Here is a 15,381-nt window from a genome sequence, read left to right on the forward strand (position 1 = left end):
TCTATAAGATCTCTTTCGAATGACGCACGCACGTTCTGGGAACGCTTGGATTCAAGAGGACTCGTACGCTAGCAAAAGGATATGGCTTCACGAGGGGCTCACCTTTGGGAGACCCCTCGTCTATAAGATCTCCATCGAATGATGCACGTACGTTCTGGGAACGCTTGGATTCAAGAGGACTCGTAGGCTTGGAAAAGGATATGGCTTCACGAGGGGCTCATCTTTGGGAGACCCCTGGTCTATAAGATCTCTGTCGAATGACGCACGCACGTTCTGGGAACGCTTGGATTCAAGAGGACTCGTACGCTAGCAAAAGGATATGGCTTCACGAGGGGCTCACCTTTGGGAGACCCCTCGTCTATAAGATCTCCATCGAATGACGCACGTACGTTCTGGGAACACTTGCATTCAAGTGGACTCGTAGGCTAGCAAAAGGATATGGCTTCACGAGGGGCTCACCTTTGGGAGACCCCTCGTCTATAAGATCTCCATCGAATGACGCACGTACGTTCTGGGAACACTTGCATTCAAGTGGACTCGTAGGCTAGCAAAAGGACATGGCTTCACGAGGGGCTCACCTTTGGGAGACCCCTGGTCTATAAGATCTCCGTCGAATGACGCACGTACGTTCTGGGAACACTTGCATTCAAGAGGACTCGTAGGCTAGCAAAAGGATATGGCTCGAGGAGCTCACCTTTGGGAGACCCCTGGTCTATAAGATCTCCGTCGATTGACGCAAGTACGCTCTGGGAACACTTGCATTCAAGAGAACTCGTACGCTGGCACGGATATGGCTTCACGAGGGGCTCACCTTTGGGAGACCCCTCGTCTGTAAGATCTCCATCGAATGACGCACGTACGTTCTGGGAACACTTGCATTCAAGAGGACTCGTAGGCTTGCAAAAGGATATGGCTTCACGAGGGGCTCACCTTTGGGAAACCCCTGGTCTATAAGATCTCTGTCGAATGACGCACGTGCGTCCTGGGAACGCTTGGATTCAAGAGGACTCGTACGCTAGCAAAAGGATATGGCTTCACGAGGGGCTCACCTTTGGGAGACCCCTCGTCTATAAGATCTCCGTCGAATGATGCACGTACGTTCTGGGAACACTTGCATTCAAGAGGACTCGTAGGCTTGCAAGAGGATATGGCTTCACGAGGGGCTCACCTTTGGGAGACCCCTGGTCTATAAGATCTCTATCGAATGACGCACGCACGTTCTGGGAACGCTTGGATTCAAGAGGACTCGTAGGCTTGCAAAAGGATATGGCTTCACGAGGGGCTCACTGTTGGGAGACCCCTGGTCTATAAGATCTCTGTCGAATGACGCACGCACGTTCTGGGAACGCTTGGATTCAAGAGGACTCGTAGGCTTGCAAAAGGATATGGCTTCACGAGGGGCTCACTGTTGGGAGACCCCTGGTCTATAAGATCTCTGTCGAATGACGCACGCACGTCCTGGGAACGCTTGGATTCAAGAGGACTCGTAGGCTTGCAAAAGGATATGGCTTCACGAGGGGCTCACTGTTGGGAGACCCCTGGTCTATAAGATCTCTGTCGAATGACGCACGCACGTTCTGGGAACGCTTGGATTCAAGAGGACTCGTAGGCTTGCAAAAGGATATGGCTTCACGAGGGGCTCACTGTTGGGAGACCCCTGGTCTATAAGATCTCTGTCGAATGACGCACGTACGTCCTGGGAACGCTTGGATTCAAGAGGACTCGTAGGCTTGCAAAAGGATATGGCTTCACGAGGGGCTCACTGTTGGGAGACCCCTGGTCTATAAGATCTCTGTCGAATGACGCACGCACGTTCTGGGAACGCTTGGATTCAAGAGGACTCGTAGGCTTGCAAAAGGATATGGCTTCACGAGGGGCTCATCTTTGGGAGACCCCTGGTCTATAAGATCTCTGTCGAATGACGCACGCACGTTCTGGGAACGCTTGGATTCAAGAGGACTCGTACGCTAGCAAAAGGATATGGCTTCACGAGGGGCTCACCTTTGGGAGACCCCTCGTCTATAAGATCTCCATCGAATGACGCACGTACGTTCTGGGAACACTTGCATTCAAGTGGACTCGTAGGCTAGCAAAAGGATATGGCTTCACGAGGGGCTCACCTTTGGGAGACCCCTCGTCTATAAGATCTCCATCGAATGACGCACGTACGTTCTGGGAACACTTGCATTCAAGTGGACTCGTAGGCTAGCAAAAGGACATGGCTTCACGAGGGGCTCACCTTTGGGAGACCCCTGGTCTATAAGATCTCCGTCGAATGACGCACGTACGTTCTGGGAACACTTGCATTCAAGAGGACTCGTAGGCTAGCAAAAGGATATGGCTTCACGAGGGGCTCACCTTTGGGAGACCCCTGGTCTATATGATCTCCGTCGAATGACGCACGTACGTTCTGGGAACACTTGCAATCAAGAGGACTCGTAGGCTAGCAAAAGGATATGGCTTCACGAGGAGCTCACCTTTGGGAGACCCCTGGTCTATAAGATCTCCGTCGAATGACGCAAGTACGCTCTGGGAACACTTGCATTCAAGAGAACTCGTACGCCAGCAAAAGGATATGGCTTTACGAGGGGCTCACCTTTGGGAGACCCCTCGTCTATAAGATCTCCATCGAATGACGCACGTACGTTCTGGGAATACTTGCATTCAAGAGGACTCGTAGGCTTGCAAAAGGATATGGCTTCACGAGGGGCTCACCTTTGGGAGACCCCTGGTCTATACGATCTCTGTCGAATGACGCACGCACGTCCTGTGAACGCTTGGATTCAAGAGGACTCGTACGCTTGCAAAAGGATATGGCTTCACGAGGGGCTCACCTTTGGGAGACCCCTGGCCTATAAGATCTCTGTCGAATGACGCACGCACGTTCTGGGAACGCTTGGATTCAAGAGGACTCGTAGGCTTGCAAAAGGATATGGCTTCACGAGGGGCTCACCTTTGGGAGACCCCTGGTCTATAAGATCTCTGTCGAATGACGCACGCACGTTCTGGGAACGCTTGGATTCAAGAGGACTCGTAGGCTTGCAAAAGGATATGGCTTCACGAGGGGCTCATCTTTGGGAGACCCCTGGTCTATAAGATCTCCGTCGAATGACACACGTACGTTCTGGGAACACTTGCATTCAAGTGGACTCGTAGGCTAGCAAAAGGATATGGCTTCACGAGGGGCTCACCTTTGAGAGACCCCTGGTCTATATGATCTCCGTCGAATGACGCACGTACGTTCTGGGAACACTTGCATTCAAGAGGACTGCTAGCAAAAGGATATGGCTTCACGAGGGGCTCACCTTTGGGAGACCCCTGGTCTATAAGATCTCCGTCGAATGACGCACGTACGTTCTGGGAACACTTGCATTCAAGAGGACTCGTAAGCTAGCAAAAGGATATGGCTTCACGAGGGGCTCACTGTTGGGAGACCCCTGGTCTATAAGATCTCTGTCGAATGACGCACGTACGTCCTGGGAACGCTTGGATTCAAGAGGACTCGTAGGCTTGCAAAAGGATATGGCTTCACGAGGGGCTCACTGTTGGGAGACCCCTGGTCTATAAGATCTCTATCGAATGACGCACGCACGTTCTGGGAACGCTTGGATTCAAGAGGACTCGTACGCTAGCAAAAGGATATGGCTTCACGAGGGGCTCACCTTTGGGAGACCCCTCGTCTATAAGATCTCCATCGAATGATGCACGTACGTTCTGGGAACGCTTGGATTCAAGAGGACTCGTAGGCTTGGAAAAGGATATGGCTTCACGAGGGGCTCATCTTTGGGAGACCCCTGGTCTATAAGATCTCTGTCGAATGACGCACGCACGTTCTGGGAACGCTTGGATTCAAGAGGACTCGTACGCTAGCAAAAGGATATGGCTTCACGAGGGGCTCACCTTTGGGAGACCCCTCGTCTATAAGATCTCCATCGAATGACGCACGTACGTTCTGGGAACACTTGCATTCAAGTGGACTCGTAGGCTAGCAAAAGGATATGGCTTCACGAGGGGCTCACCTTTGGGAGACCCCTCGTCTATAAGATCTCCATCGAATGACGCACGTACGTTCTGGGAACACTTGCATTCAAGTGGACTCGTAGGCTAGCAAAAGGACATGGCTTCACGAGGGGCTCACCTTTGGGAGACCCCTGGTCTATAAGATCTCCGTCGAATGACGCACGTCCGTTCTGGGAACACTTGCATTCAAGAGGACTCGTAGGCTAGCAAAAGGATATGGCTCGAGGAGCTCACCTTTGGGAGACCCCTGGTCTATAAGATCTCCGTCGATTGACGCAAGTACGCTCTGGGAACACTTGCATTCAAGAGAACTCGTACGCTGGCACGGATATGGCTTCACGAGGGGCTCACCTTTGGGAGACCCCTCGTCTGTAAGATCTCCATCGAATGACGCACGTACGTTCTGGGAACACTTGCATTCAAGAGGACTCGTAGGCTTGCAAAAGGATATGGCTTCAGGAGGGGCCCACCTTTGGGAGACCCCTGGTCTATAAGAACTCCGTCGAATGACGCACGTACGTTCTGGGAACACTTGCATTCAAGAGGACTCGTAGGCTTGCAAAAGGATATGGCTTCACGAGGGGCTCACCTTTGGGAGACCCCTGGGCTATAAGATCTCTGTCGAATGACGCACGCACGTCCTGGGAACGCTTGGATTCAAGAGGACTCGTACGCTAGCAAAAGGATATGGCTTCACGAGGGGCTCACCTTTGGGAGACCCCTCGTTTATAAGATCTCCGTCGAATGATGCACGTACGTTCTGGGAACACTTGCATTCAAGAGGACTCGTAGGCTTGCAAAAGGATATGGCTTCAGGAGGGGCCCACCTTTGGGAGACCCCTGGTCTATAAGATCTCCGTCGAATGACGCACGTACGTTCTGGGAACACTTGCATTCAAGAGGACTCGTAGGCTTGCAAAAGGATATGGCTTCAGGACGGGCCCACCTTTGGGAGACCCCTGGTCTATAAGATCTCCGTCGAATGACGCACGTACGTTCTGGGAACACTTGCATTCAAGAGGACTCGTAGGCTTGCAAAAGGATATGGCTTCAGGAGGGGCCCACCTTTGGGAGACTCCTGGTCTATAAGATCTCCGTCGAATGACGCACGTACGTTCTGGGAACACTTGCATTCAAGAGGACTCGTAGGCTTGCAAAAGGATATGGCTTCAGGAGGGGCCCACCTTTGGGAGACCCCTGGTCTATAAGATCTCCGTCGAATGACGCACGTACGTTCTGGGAACACTTGTATTCAAGAGGACTCGTAGGCTTGCAAAAGGATATGGCTTCAGGACGGGCCCACCTTAGGGAGACCCCTGGTCTATAAGATCTCCGTCGAATGACGCACGTACGTTCTGGGAACACTTGCATTCAAGAGGACTCGTAGGCTTGCAAAAGGATATGGCTTCAGGAGGGGCCCACCTTTGGGAGACCCCTGGTCTATAAGATATCCGTCGAATGACGCACGTACGTTCTGGGAACACTTGCATTCAAGAGGGCTCGTAGGCTTGCAAAAGGATATGGCTTCACGAGGGGCTCACCTTTGAGAGACCCCTGGTCTATATGATCTCCGTCGAATGACGCACGTACGTTCTGGGAACACTTGCATTCAAGAGGACTGCTAGCAAAAGGATATGGCTTCACGAGGGGCTCACCTTTGGGAGACCCCTGGTCTATAAGATCTCCGTCGAATGACGCACGTACGTTCTGGGAACACTTGCATTCAAGAGGACTCGTAAGCTAGCAAAAGGATATGGCTTCACGAGGGGCTCACTGTTGGGAGACCCCTGGTCTATAAGATCTCTGTCGAATGACGCACGTACGTCCTGGGAACGCTTGGATTCAAGAGGACTCGTAGGCTTGCAAAAGGATATGGCTTCACGAGGGGCTCACTGTTGGGAGACCCCTGGTCTATAAGATCTCTATCGAATGACGCACGCACGTTCTGGGAACGCTTGGATTCAAGAGGACTCGTACGCTAGCAAAAGGATATGGCTTCACGAGGGGCTCACCTTTGGGAGACCCCTCGTCTATAAGATCTCCATCGAATGATGCACGTACGTTCTGGGAACGCTTGGATTCAAGAGGACTCGTAGGCTTGGAAAAGGATATGGCTTCACGAGGGGCTCATCTTTGGGAGACCCCTGGTCTATAAGATCTCTGTCGAATGACGCACGCACGTTCTGGGAACGCTTGGATTCAAGAGGACTCGTACGCTAGCAAAAGGATATGGCTTCACGAGGGGCTCACCTTTGGGAGACCCCTCGTCTATAAGATCTCCATCGAATGACGCACGTACGTTCTGGGAACACTTGCATTCAAGTGGACTCGTAGGCTAGCAAAAGGATATGGCTTCACGAGGGGCTCACCTTTGGGAGACCCCTCGTCTATAAGATCTCCATCGAATGACGCACGTACGTTCTGGGAACACTTGCATTCAAGTGGACTCGTAGGCTAGCAAAAGGACATGGCTTCACGAGGGGCTCACCTTTGGGAGACCCCTGGTCTATAAGATCTCCGTCGAATGACGCACGTACGTTCTGGGAACACTTGCATTCAAGAGGACTCGTAGGCTAGCAAAAGGATATGGCTCGAGGAGCTCACCTTTGGGAGACCCCTGGTCTATAAGATCTCCGTCGATTGACGCAAGTACGCTCTGGGAACACTTGCATTCAAGAGAACTCGTACGCTGGCACGGATATGGCTTCACGAGGGGCTCACCTTTGGGAGACCCCTCGTCTGTAAGATCTCCATCGAATGACGCACGTACGTTCTGGGAACACTTGCATTCAAGAGGACTCGTAGGCTTGCAAAAGGATATGGCTTCAGGAGGGGCCCACCTTTGGGAGACCCCTGGTCTATAAGAACTCCGTCGAATGACGCACGTACGTTCTGGGAACACTTGCATTCAAGAGGACTCGTAGGCTTGCAAAAGGATATGGCTTCACGAGGGGCTCACCTTTGGGAGACCCCTGGGCTATAAGATCTCTGTCGAATGACGCACGCACGTCCTGGGAACGCTTGGATTCAAGAGGACTCGTACGCTAGCAAAAGGATATGGCTTCACGAGGGGCTCACCTTTGGGAGACCCCTCGTTTATAAGATCTCCGTCGAATGATGCACGTACGTTCTGGGAACACTTGCATTCAAGAGGACTCGTAGGCTTGCAAAAGGATATGGCTTCAGGAGGGGCCCACCTTTGGGAGACCCCTGGTCTATAAGATCTCCGTCGAATGACGCACGTACGTTCTGGGAACACTTGCATTCAAGAGGACTCGTAGGCTTGCAAAAGGATATGGCTTCAGGACGGGCCCACCTTTGGGAGACCCCTGGTCTATAAGATCTCCGTCGAATGACGCACGTACGTTCTGGGAACACTTGCATTCAAGAGGACTCGTAGGCTTGCAAAAGGATATGGCTTCAGGACGGGCCCACCTTTGGGAGACCCCTGGTCTATAAGATCTCCGTCGAATGACGCACGTACGTTCTGGGAACACTTGCATTCAAGAGGACTCGTAGGCTTGCAAAAGGATATGGCTTCAGGAGGGGCCCACCTTTGGGAGACTCCTGGTCTATAAGATCTCCGTCGAATGACGCACGTACGTTCTGGGAACACTTGCATTCAAGAGGACTCGTAGGCTTGCAAAAGGATATGGCTTCAGGAGGGGCCCACCTTTGGGAGACCCCTGGTCTATAAGATCTCCGTCGAATGACGCACGTACGTTCTGGGAACACTTGTATTCAAGAGGACTCGTAGGCTTGCAAAAGGATATGGCTTCAGGACGGGCCCACCTTAGGGAGACCCCTGGTCTATAAGATCTCCGTCGAATGACGCACGTACGTTCTGGGAACACTTGCATTCAAGAGGACTCGTAGGCTTGCAAAAGGATATGGCTTCAGGAGGGGCCCACCTTTGGGAGACCCCTGGTCTATAAGATATCCGTCGAATGACGCACGTACGTTCTGGGAACACTTGCATTCAAGAGGACTCGTAGGCTTGCAAAAGGATATGGCTTCAGGAGGGGCCCACCTTTGGGAGACCCCTGGTCTATAAGATCTCCGTCGAATGACGCACGTACGTTCTGGGAACACTTGGATTCAAGATGAATCATATAGGCTTGCGCCGGGAAGGAATATTGTTCTCGCTGACCCACGAGGGCAACTCGTCCACACGATACTTGTCACTGGAGGCACGTTCGTTCAACGACTCAAGGGAACACTTATTTACGCCAAAAGAGGATTCACAGTCTTGCGTTAAGAAGGAACACCACACCCACTGACCTGGGGCGCATTGGTCCACATGATACGTAATGTTTGAGGCACGTTCACGGGGAACACTTGCGTTAAAATGACATTTAAGATCCGCGCTAAGATGAACTATTATGGTCTCTCTGACAGTGTGATGGATAACGGCACAAACGCCCTGTATGAAGCTCTACACTTTGCCTTGGAAGGCTTGGATGGGACCAATAACTGGATTCCTCGTAATAAGACCATATATCTATATCCCACTGCACACAGATTCAGAAAGAGAGTCATGAAGCAACAGAAGTGTCCGCTGTAAGAGTGTCGTTTTCACAAGGAAGAATGTCATGTTCACAAAGAAGGTCCCAAGTGGGTCTGTTCTGGTACCCATGAAATGCAGCAATAATCGACTGCCAGCGATTACTGTTGGCACATAAATATCACGAGCATCACAATACCATAAAGCCACCGAAGGCCAAGGCCAAGAGCTGCCATGCCTTTTCTAGTTAAACCATATCTACAGTCGATCGGCGCGTTGCGCAACAACCCGCAAACTAGGAGGGCAGTGGTATACCAGCCGCCATGCCACTCGCAAATCCTCACCGTACGCACCTGGTATTTGCATTCATGCTTCCAGTACAACCCTATCGCCACTCTGCCCCACCAAGGCTCGGGCGGTGGGCGTGCACCCCGCCAAACCCCGCCCACCATTGCGACACCACAAGCAGCACAACACAACACCTGTTTAATTTACGAACGTCACTGTAAACGGCCGCACCCCAAAAGCTGACATCTGTCCAGGAGCCGGGACGCACGGTCGCCGAAACCCCGAAGCCAAGTCGTCGCCGAAACGCAAGCATGCACAGTATACAAGGCCCTCAGTCGCATAACCGGTCCCTGGAGTTCAGATTCAAAGTTCATCATACACAATTAAGTTCAACTCAGAATGAGTTGTGAAGTTGAATTCTGACCTATGATATGATATGGGCTGTGATGTCAAATGATGGGTAATGATGTGATGAGATGTGGGCTAGGCCGGACATGATGTGATGTTGAATGAATATTTCTAAAAATGCTGACCTATGCAATTGATAGTATATATTTCTTGTCGGATTTATATTTCGCAGCACGTTCTTGCACCAGCTAAGCAGTGCAGAGAGCACTTTGTGCATCCACAACCAGAAGTTACAAAAAGACTTTATTAAAAATATGTATGTTACATGTCTCCATAAAAACACATTCATATCGATGTCATTTCTTATGCAATGACACGCGCTTACATCATATTGAATTATGTAGTATCAGTATATCGTATTATACAATAAAAGTCTGACTAGACATGGCATGTCAACAGTGCAGTTCTTCTAGAGGGACAAATATAGGTCTTATATGGATCAACAATAATAATTAACAATATCACAGGGAATGCTTGTCTGTATTTGGCCCATAATCAAGACTGTCTTGGTTCCAAAAAGTCCATTTCCAAAATTCCTTCAATGAACTGCAGAGTCGTTCGTGCTTCACCACTGTCAAAAGGTGGGATGGGATCATTGCTCTGAAGCAGCTCTGGAGCTGAGCGTGACTTGGGAAGCTCGCCGGGCCTTCCTAGAGGTTGTGTCAAGTGAGTAGTACAGTTGACAATGCCATTGAGGAAGCCCTGGAGGTCATACACAGTACGCAAGGCAGTCAACGTTAAGAAGGGGCGGCCACACCGCTGGGGAAGGCTCTCGTATGTTGGCTTCTGCAAAAGTTGAACAAAAATTGAGGCGCTGTATTGCTGCATGCTACAACACATGCTACGTGACAAATTCAAACCGGTGACTGTCTCAATTAGAGAGACACTGTTACTTTGTGCAAACAAGGGGACATGCAAGTACACAGTTGTTATACTCCACCAGGCTGCCTAGGAAGACACCTTTGCCTGAATTACAGCCTGTGGCACAACATTTGTCACTACACAGTGTATTCTCATTAATTTGAACTTCCGGATAATTAGAACTGGGTCCCATCAAAGCCACGTGTATTTCAATGGCGGAAACACCCGCCAATCTGAACATACAAACGTGCGCAACGGTTCGAAATTGCTAGACCATACCAGCCCTGAAGCGCGCAGCTGCACCTACTGGTGTGCTGCTCCTGAGTTAGTGACTGTTTGCTTATTAAGTGCAACTTATTACTTATAAGTCCATGAATGACATACGAAATTTATACTTGTGCCAGGGCAGAGAGGAACCAACAAGAAATCACTGAAATATGGTGTGTGCAAACGCACCGAACAATGTTCTTTACTTAGATCCACTTAGTGGATACATAGTGTAATAAAAAGAGCGAGACAACACACACAACGAGAAGGACAAGCTGGAACTTGCCTATATCGTCGTGTGTTTTATCGCTCTTTCTTTTACAATATTTTCTCGCTTAAAGGAGCTATGAGGTGATATTTAATGTCATTCGAAATCTTGCCTCATCTGCCACGCTGTCCAACAAGAGTCATTGTGCAAAATATTCTTGCACTCTGCACTCTTTCACTCTGAGATGTGCAATCAAATTTACAAAAAACAATCCAAGAAAGCAGACTCCCTACACCACTCGCGCCTGACAGAGGCTCCGCACCTTATTTCTTCGTTTTGTTCTTCGCAGTTCATGCACTGCTTATGCACGTTTGAGCTGTGCGTCACTGGTTACTTGAGGGGAGTAGCATACGTCACGACATTCGCTCTTCTGCAATGTACTCTTTTCACGAGGAGGAAAGTTTTTCAAAGATGCGCGAAACAGAGCCTTCACGCTCACTCTGTAGCTCACGAATGCTCACCGTCTTTTTGCAGGAACTCATTTTATTTGTTTGGGGATACCCTGCTCCAAAAAACGAAACAAATCTTGCGGGTTACCTCAGTGTTCCTTTAACTTAGGATTGCCCCGAATTGGCCATGCATGACTCTGGATAATTTCAGTATTCACACCTTGGGCAAAGCAAAGAGCAATTACAGTACCTCCACAGCCGACAAAAGCAGGATTCAGAAGGAACACTTTGACATTGACACTGTTTGTACATGTGGTGCAACTTAGCTACAAGAACTGTGACTGACCCTTTGGGTGAACATGGGACACGAACAACATGCTGGGTGGGTCAGGTAATGCAGACCAGGTGACGTACAAAGGAGCAAGCGACGCGATGAGGCTCCGTGTTTGGGAGCATTTAGTGGACCCCATCACCTCTGGCGACACGGTGGCACCTGACTGTGGCATCAAAGGGGCGCGTACTTCGAGACTAATGAAAACCATATGTGCGGAGTGTTCGAAGGGAAACAAGCGGCGATCGAGAAACAAAGGGACTGAGCCTTTGCGTTAAAGGGGTTGTGAATCCAAATCCAAATATTACACAAAATGATGTTTGAAATGTAGATCTCTTGGTGCCAAACATCTCCGTCGAAACCCTTTCACGCTGCGCTTCCGCGCCACGGAGTTATGACGCTTTCAATATGAGGAGATCCTTTCACTCTTGGCTCGCCTCCTCCTCGCCTGATCTCGGTATGACGTAGTACCGAGCGCGCCACGGAAGTGCGGAGTCCCCGTTCTCATGACGACGCCTGTAAACAGGGCCGCGGTGAGCACTGGGACGCGACGCGGCAAAGTGAAATGAGCGGAAGGGCTATGACGTAGAGCCATAGAGCAACCGGTCAAGGCGTCTCTTCCCGTCGACTTCATGGAGCTGCCCGGCACCGTTTGGCGCCACGGTCGGCGGGGGCCTCAAAAATGGGAGATTTTTAAAACTCTGTAGCACAAAAAATAATAGGAGGTGGGACTTTGAGTATAGAGTGCGTGGAGTAAGGCGAACCGACTCTGCCAGAGACAAAGGTCTATCTGTGTGGTTTCTCAACCCCTTTAGGGAAGGGCTTTGACCGTGGACAGAGGAGACCCGGCAACCGATGAGAAAACATCTCCTGACGATTGGGAGCTCTGAGATCACCACTTCCTGGAACAGCGCCAACCAGGCCCTGATCTGAACTGAACACCAACGTGGTGTGACCGAGACCATCGCCCAGAGTGTCGTCGTCAACGAAGGACTGTCAGCCAGAGCAGCCTGAAAGCCACGTCGAAGGGTGAGCCTGTCACACATGATGCGATGTTGTACGGCTAGGAAAGTAAAGTTCGTATAACTGTAAAGCGGTCTCGTTTTTCCTCGCCTCAGCATGGGGGTCCATCCATTTAGGTTGTGTTAAACATTAATGTGGATGCAACATGAGCAGGCGGGTGCATCACAGAACTACAGGAAGTTGAAGGACAAAATCAGTTCTTGAGAATGCTGGAACTGAGAGATGGCATTTAAGCAACTGCCTTTCTAACCCATAAAAAAGGGGCATGCATTAATTATGCCAGGAAAAGATTGGATTGCAACACTCAAGGTACACTCACCTACTGTTTTAATCCAAAACAAGGACGACACTCGCTCAACACTATAGTTGTCGTCATAAATTGCCTGCTAGGGCCATGGTGTATTTACAAATACATGTAGTAACAATGATCACAATAAGGAACGCAACATATAACACAGGCATGGACACAAAAATGTGGCAAATGAAGTTCATTTTCACAATCCACCTACTCTGAAAGCTTGCGCGAGACACAGACGAGCTCGAGCAGGGTCAGGCTGACCGATTTTTAGCTAATGTTGTTCAGGGACTTGTCAATGAGTGTGGCCTCCACTATCTCACTGCTTAAAAAAGCATGGAAGCGACCCAAAAAATATTTTTAGTTTTTTGCTGCAACGTCTTCTACAACAAATAAAATGAGCTGCTGCGAAAGAACGATGAGCTCAAGTAACCCAGAGAGCATGTGCAAGGCTCCGTTCCACACAGCTTTAAAGAACGCTCTCCACATCCGAAGAGCACCGAAGCGAAGCAGAAGACGGCGTGACGTATCACGGGCTACGGCACAGCTGAAACATGTATAAGCGGCGCGCGAGCCGAGATGAAAGAAAAAAGGAAAAAGGCGCCGAGCAGCTTCTTGGTCACGCGGGGCTCGTGTCTCTCTCCCGCGGCTGCCGTTCTCCGACTGTCTTTTGTAAAGTGTATTGCGCAGTGACATTACGCCGCAGATCGGAAATATTTTGCATGGTGACTCCTTGTGAATAGCTTCACAAATGAAGCAGGATTTCGAGTCATGTTAAGGGTCACTTCCATGCTCCTTTAACCTTGAACGGCGTCCATGGATGTATCTGACAAATCACAAAAAAAGCGAGAGAAACACTTCTTCCACTGCTGTGGCTTATGGTGTCCTTCCCAGAGAGAAATAGCGGACAAATTTTCTCTAAATCAACCAGCACGATGTACTGTAGTGACATCAAAATGATGTGAGTGGCTGGTCGGCTCATTTCAGACATTGCCACCATTGTGCATGATTCAGATTTTTAAAATCAAATTCTGCCGTTTTTATACATCTGTTGCACGAATTTCTTGACCTGGTGCATTTTAATAAGCTGGTTAATGGTTTGGCTCGAAAAAGTGGTAGTGCTTTCTGAGCTTGTTTAAAGAGCATCTGTATATCATGCTCTTTACTTGGCACATCAAGTGACGCGTGGAAACAGACCCACAAATTACCAGCACTACATGGCCAGCTTTCGGGATTGAATTAGTCTAGAATGCTTTGTTTGACCCATTTACATAGAAAAAGTATGCACTGTGAATGACTAACACATCTGTGCCAAAATAGAGTGGTATGTGCTCTCAATTCCAAGCTTATAAAAAAAAGAAGTTTGTGCAGTTTTTGCGCAGTAATTAAGGGAACACTGAAGCTAAGTACGACAACTATGAACAAGAGAGAAAGAGACGCAGCTATTTTTTTTTTCTGCTGTGCTCACCTTCTTGTTGATGATTTTTGCCAGGCGCATAATGTGTGGTGTAAATGTGTGTCCTTCATGCTTTGAGAGTTGATTTTCATCTGACGAAAGGGGTGCACTATCTCCAATGAATGCCCAGCGATACCTGCAATTTTTAGAGGATGGAGCAGAATGTGATCAAATGTTCGTAGTAAGGAGTGGTTTACGAAACGATTTGGGATTGCAGACATTTTTACATGGTGCGCCGTCGTCATGGTGGAGAGCCGTCACAAGGTGCGCGATGGCGTCAACACTCCAGCTCAAAAACTGACAAAATTTAACAACCTTCACTAATTGATTACTACGCACAAAATCAAATATTTGTATATTGCGAGCACCAGGCTGGTGTCATTTGCATACGATGCACAACTTCTTTTGAAACCTGGCTACATTTAATGATCACAATACGAGAGTTTTATTGAAGCTTACATCTGGAATTGCGGCAGAACGTCAGCTGGAAGGGCAACAGCAAGGTCAAGTAACTTGCAGGCATACAGGTAGAGTTGCAGCCAGGCTGGGTGATTGTGAGACTGAAGACCATTGCTCACCCAAGGGCTATCTGCTGTTTGGTGCATGTGGGAGCTGCTTCCAATAATAAATAATGGGTAAATATACTTTTTCGATGTTCAATTTTCATATACATGTTCCATATACTTTTACATTTTCTATCATTGATCAGAGTTCAGATGTATACATCAAGTGAGTCAAGTATTGCATCCAATCAGCACACAAACACAGTTTGTAGTGTGGAATGCAGGAAAACATGTTTTCTTTGTAATGCATTCAGTCACTGTGACACACTGATGCGAACTAGAGCTGTGCAAGAAGAAAATTTCCAAACAAATCAAACATGAATATCTTACAGACACTGCAAATCAAATTCGAATTGTTGAATTCAATTTGAATCAAATTCAAATACTTAAAAAAAGTCCAATTTGAATATTTAGAATATCGCACTTTGGAAAATTTCATAACTTTGTGCTCTTTAGGACTACTGCTGCTTCTAATGGGTGAGCCTTCAGCTTTTCAGTCGGAAACCAAAAACCGTTATTTTTAGTCGAACCAGAACTCAACCAGTTCAAATACCTGTTCACACCTACCCAAATTACAGAACTGTGGAAGAAATTTAAATTATGCTAGATAGTGTGTGACTGATGTGTGAACACGACTTTCATATGCCACATTTTAAGAAAAAATGAGTTGTTGCATCACAAAGGAGCACTGAATTAGAGATGACGCAC

The 15,381-nt window shown here is 48.9% G+C and overlaps 1 protein-coding gene across 2 annotated transcripts in view; it reads right to left on the minus strand.

Moving 5' to 3' along the window:
• Positions 1-9,446: 9,446 nt before the first annotated feature.
• The window catches only part of LOC135371587 (protein dopey-1-like), a 98,975-nt gene continuing 93,040 nt past the window's right edge, over positions 9,447-15,381 (minus strand). The window contains exons 29-31 of one of the 2 annotated variants that reach the window (XM_064605574.1): positions 14,570-14,722; positions 14,123-14,246; positions 9,447-10,006 (exon numbers count right to left, since the gene is read on the minus strand). In XM_064605574.1, the coding sequence (XP_064461644.1) occupies positions 9,716-10,006; positions 14,123-14,246; positions 14,570-14,722 (568 nt within the window). In that variant the 3' untranslated portion in view covers positions 9,447-9,715. Of the gene's footprint in view, positions 10,007-14,122; positions 14,247-14,569; positions 14,726-15,381 lie in introns of both variants that reach the window. The other variant, XM_064605573.1, reaches the window with a different exon arrangement.

This window comes from Ornithodoros turicata, unplaced genomic scaffold, assembly GCF_037126465.1.
Source record: "Ornithodoros turicata isolate Travis unplaced genomic scaffold, ASM3712646v1 Chromosome113, whole genome shotgun sequence".
NCBI lineage: Eukaryota > Metazoa > Arthropoda > Arachnida > Ixodida > Argasidae > Ornithodoros > Ornithodoros turicata.